Genomic DNA, 4106 nt, shown 5'->3' with positions numbered 1-4106 from the left:
GCCCTTTCCAACCTAATGATTCAATGGTTCTATGTAAATCTGTCATATGCATACATTTATGTGTGACAGCACAGTATCAGTGTCCATGCAACCCTATCTACCTGCGTAAAATCAAAAGAGATGTTTTATTTTTGTAAACACCCATGAACCATATCTTTGATGTACAGTAGTGTACTATATCAGCAATCAATCTCTACATTCTAATTGCATGTAAATGTGTATTTTTAGTTATGACAAAACTTATTTATGGCTGATTATTTTCAGGAAGTGGAATGGGCAAGAGAAAAAGACTAGCAGAGGACAGCTATTTAGAAGAATTACAATGTGTGTTTAATGTATCTCTTCAGAAAGAGAAAGACTACGCTTAGATCTAATTTGCCCCATTCAAGAATCATGAAGAGGTAAATGCAAGAGGTTCCAACAAGTGTTTTCTTTAGGGCTTACAATGAAGCAATAATAGGCCCTCCCCAGACTTATCATAAGAACAAAGAAACAAAAAAACCCAAAATCCTCCTAATGAAATAATAATAGATCCCATCTGTAAATCACTGTACTCTCCTTCTACCATAAGCATTTCTATGATGTCCAGTTTCATTGATCCAAGTTAATTGCTGGTTTAACTCCCAAGAAATGGGAAAACAATGATCTATTTATTAATTCCTATGCTTTCAAGAGAGAAGGGCTTCTAGCAATAACCTCCAAGTTGCACTCAATTTTCTCCAGGGATCTTGAGGAACTCTTTGTAGATATTAAGAAACTGAATAATGTTTGTGCATTGTTGTGGGTTAACCCAACATCTACCTGACAGATATGGAATAGATCCCTTGTGCGACCTAAGTCATTCTGAGGTGGCAGCTAAAGTCAGGCAGGACACCCATCAGCATCCAGCACCAGAGGACAATTTGTGAGCAGTGGAACGGAGCCCTAAATATTCATGGCTGTAATGGGACTACAGCAACCAACCTTTCTTGTAGATACGTACTTGTGAACATCTACATTTATTTCTGTTAATTTGGAGCTGAACATACAGAACAGTTTTTCTTCTTGAATTGAACTTGCGATTTTGAAAAACAGTAATGAAAAACACACTGGTAAAATACAGAATCACAGAACAGAATGTGATAATTCTGTTCCAGATGTACAAAACTGTGCCGTGGATGTGTACTTTATTTTACCTAGAGTGTGATTAGAAGAACATAATCCTCAGACTGTGCAACATCTAGTAGCCCAGACTGCAGACTGATACCATCTTGGAGGGAGAATTGGAAACATCTTGAAAACTATTGCAATTGCTCACCTCCTGTATATGGATTGGGAGGGGAATTCTTTCTAATGTCTTTCCTTTGCTGTCTCCTGCCTGCCTCAAGACCTGTTGATCTGCTCTGGAAAACAAAGAAAACAACTTAGTAACAGCCTTTGTTAGTAACCTCTCATTGCATTGCATAAAGGGGACTGGAACGGATGAATTTCTAACAGTGTTTAGAGAAATCTGTTAAGAATCAGAACCTCACAATGGTAAAAATACATATTATCTTTTCCAAATTAGGCTCTCAAGAGATTTTCTTTTTTTTTTTTTTTAATGCCTGAAGGAAATGGAGGAAAATGCAGTGCATTACTGCAACTTGCATTGTCAGCTGAGAAAGTGTCAAAAAACTAAAGTTCTTTGACTAATAAGCTGTTGAACCCCTAACTGAACTGTAAAAGGAAGTATGTTTGTGTACCCTGTTCTTTTAAGTCAATTTTTTTATTTCCCTCTTTTTTCTCTTTCCCATTTTTTTTTTCATGTAGAAGATAGAGCCAAGAGAAAATAATTCTGTTAGAAGGAATTATTTTTGCAAAATCCTTGCAGAAATTATACAGAGTAAAAGCAGAGGCATTAAAAGCTTTATTATATGTAAAACTTTATGGTCATTTTATAGTTGCAGCATTTCAGTATTAATTCTAGTTTAGAACTGAATCGTTCAGAATCAAAACTATGATTATTATCTACCAATCTTTGGTAATTTATCTCATATGGATTTTGTTTTTCCTTTAAGACTCTGAACTGTAATTTATACGTTACTGTACATAGTATACATTAGTAAGTGCTGATTGGAAAAGCATTTTATGTGAATGTTTCTCTAATAGCTTATGAGATTGAATCAAAATCTTAGTAGGAAAGCTCACCACTGAACTGGGCAATCTGTGCTTGCCACAGATAAGTCAGGATATTTCAGCAGCACTAGAAAGATGTAAATGCTAATAACTGTTCCAATTGTAACATGTTTGTTCTGCCTAAGCTAAAGAAACAGATAGGGGGGGGCTGTATTTAGTTGTCTACACAGAAGCATTGAGTGACACCTGGGTCATGTAGGATAGCAGAGACATTTGCATAGAGGTACCAAATGTGCACAGGCCTTGTGAAAGACCCAAGCCATGCTGGAGTTCAGATGAGATAACTAGTGCATCTCAAAGAGGCATAGGTCCCTTAGATGGACAACTGAACCAATCTCTGAGTAACATAATCACTACCGCAATCAAGCTTGAAAGATGTAAGTGCCCTGTAGTCTACTGAGCAGCCGCAACTGTGTATGAGCATACTCTTAAACTGTGGGAAACAGGAAGTAGTGAATGTAATGAAGAAATTAAGGATGAAGTGGAGCTACACATTTGGCACAAACTACATTATATCATATCACTTCATTCTTGACACAGGTTTAAGGAAGTGAATACAAGTGAATTGTATGCTGATAAATATGCTTTGACTTGGTAAGTTGCAGCAACTTGGTTATATGCTTTGGTTTCCACATTTTGCTGGTGATCTTGCAAGTTCTATCGATAAAGACCGTTTGTACGTGTTTCAACATCACTTTTTAGTATGACTTTTAGGTATTTATATATTGCAAATATTAATTTGGTGCACTGTACCCCCAAAATATAAAATTGATTGAATCTTTCTTTTCATATTGCAGAGACAAAGTATTAGAATGGCATAAAATATGGCCCAGTTCTACTACAAAAGAAGTGTCAATGCTCCCTACAGAGATCGTATCCCTCTTCGTATTGTACGGGCAGAATCTGAACTGTCTCATTCAGAGAAAGCCTATCTGAACGCCGTGGAGAAAGGAGATTATGCCAGTGTAAAGAAAGCTTTGGAGGAAGCAGAAATTTATTTCAAGATCAATATTAATTGCATTGATCCCCTGGGAAGAACTGCACTCCTTATTGCAATTGAGAATGAGAACCTTGAGCTCATTGAGCTGCTCTTAAGTTTTAACGTATATGTGGGAGATGCTCTGTTACATGCCATAAGAAAGGAGGTCGTTGGTGCCGTGGAGCTGCTGTTAAACCACAAGAAGCCCAGTGGGGAGAAACAGGTATGTGCAGGACTTTTTCTATGTTTGTAGTCTGCTCTATTGAAAAGAGAAGAATTGTACAAAGGGGGTAAGCAAAAAGAAAAACAAAACCAACCATCATCCTTGCATACAAGTGTTTAAAATCAGAAAATCAGAGACTTCAATGCTGTATGTGTTGTATTCAATTGTGTTTAGACATCATAGAATCACTGAATGGTTTGGGTCAGAAGGAACCTTTAAATATCATGTAGTCCAACTCCCCCTGCCATGGGCAGGGACATCTTCAATTAGATCAGGTTGCACAAAGCACCATCCAACTGAACCTTGAGCACTTCCAGGAATGGTGCATCTACAACTTCTTGAGGCAACCTGTTCCAATGTCTCACCACCCTCATTGTAAAAAATGGCCAATCTAAATCTACCCTCTTCCAGTTTAAAACAGTTACCCCTTGTGCTGTCACTACAAGCCGTGGTAAAAAATCTTTGTCTTTCTCATAAACCCCCTCTTTCTCATAAGCCCCCTCTGTATAATGAGAGCACGCCGTAAGGTCTCCCCAGGGTCTTCTCTTCTCCAGGCTGAACAACCCAAGCTCTCCCAGCCTTTCCTCACAGGACCGGTGTTCCAGCCCTCTGATTATTTTTGTGGCCCTGCTTTGGACCCACTTCAACAGATCTTTCCTGTGCTGAGGACTCCAGAGCTGGATGCAGTACTCCAGGTGGGGTCTCACCAGAACAGAGCAGAGGGGAAGAATCATCTCTCTCAACCTGCTG

At 38.5% G+C, this 4106-nt stretch overlaps 1 protein-coding gene across 1 annotated transcript; it reads left to right on the top strand.

The window, feature by feature from the left end:
• Positions 1 to 2957: 2957 nt before the first annotated feature.
• On the top strand, positions 2958 to 3356 carry LOC104468335 (short transient receptor potential channel 4-like; the record flags this gene model as incomplete). Its single annotated transcript, XM_010082418.1, has 1 exon — positions 2958 to 3356. A coding segment is annotated over exon 1 (378 nt), but the record flags the coding sequence as incomplete, so codon positions are not given.
• Between the last annotated feature and the right edge of the window lie 750 nt (positions 3357 to 4106).

The sequence above is a fragment of the Pterocles gutturalis genome, unplaced genomic scaffold (genome assembly GCF_000699245.1).
Source record: "Pterocles gutturalis isolate BGI_N339 unplaced genomic scaffold, ASM69924v1 scaffold30839, whole genome shotgun sequence".
NCBI lineage: Eukaryota > Metazoa > Chordata > Aves > Pterocliformes > Pteroclidae > Pterocles > Pterocles gutturalis.
This window is presented reverse-complemented; position numbering and strand designations above follow the sequence as displayed.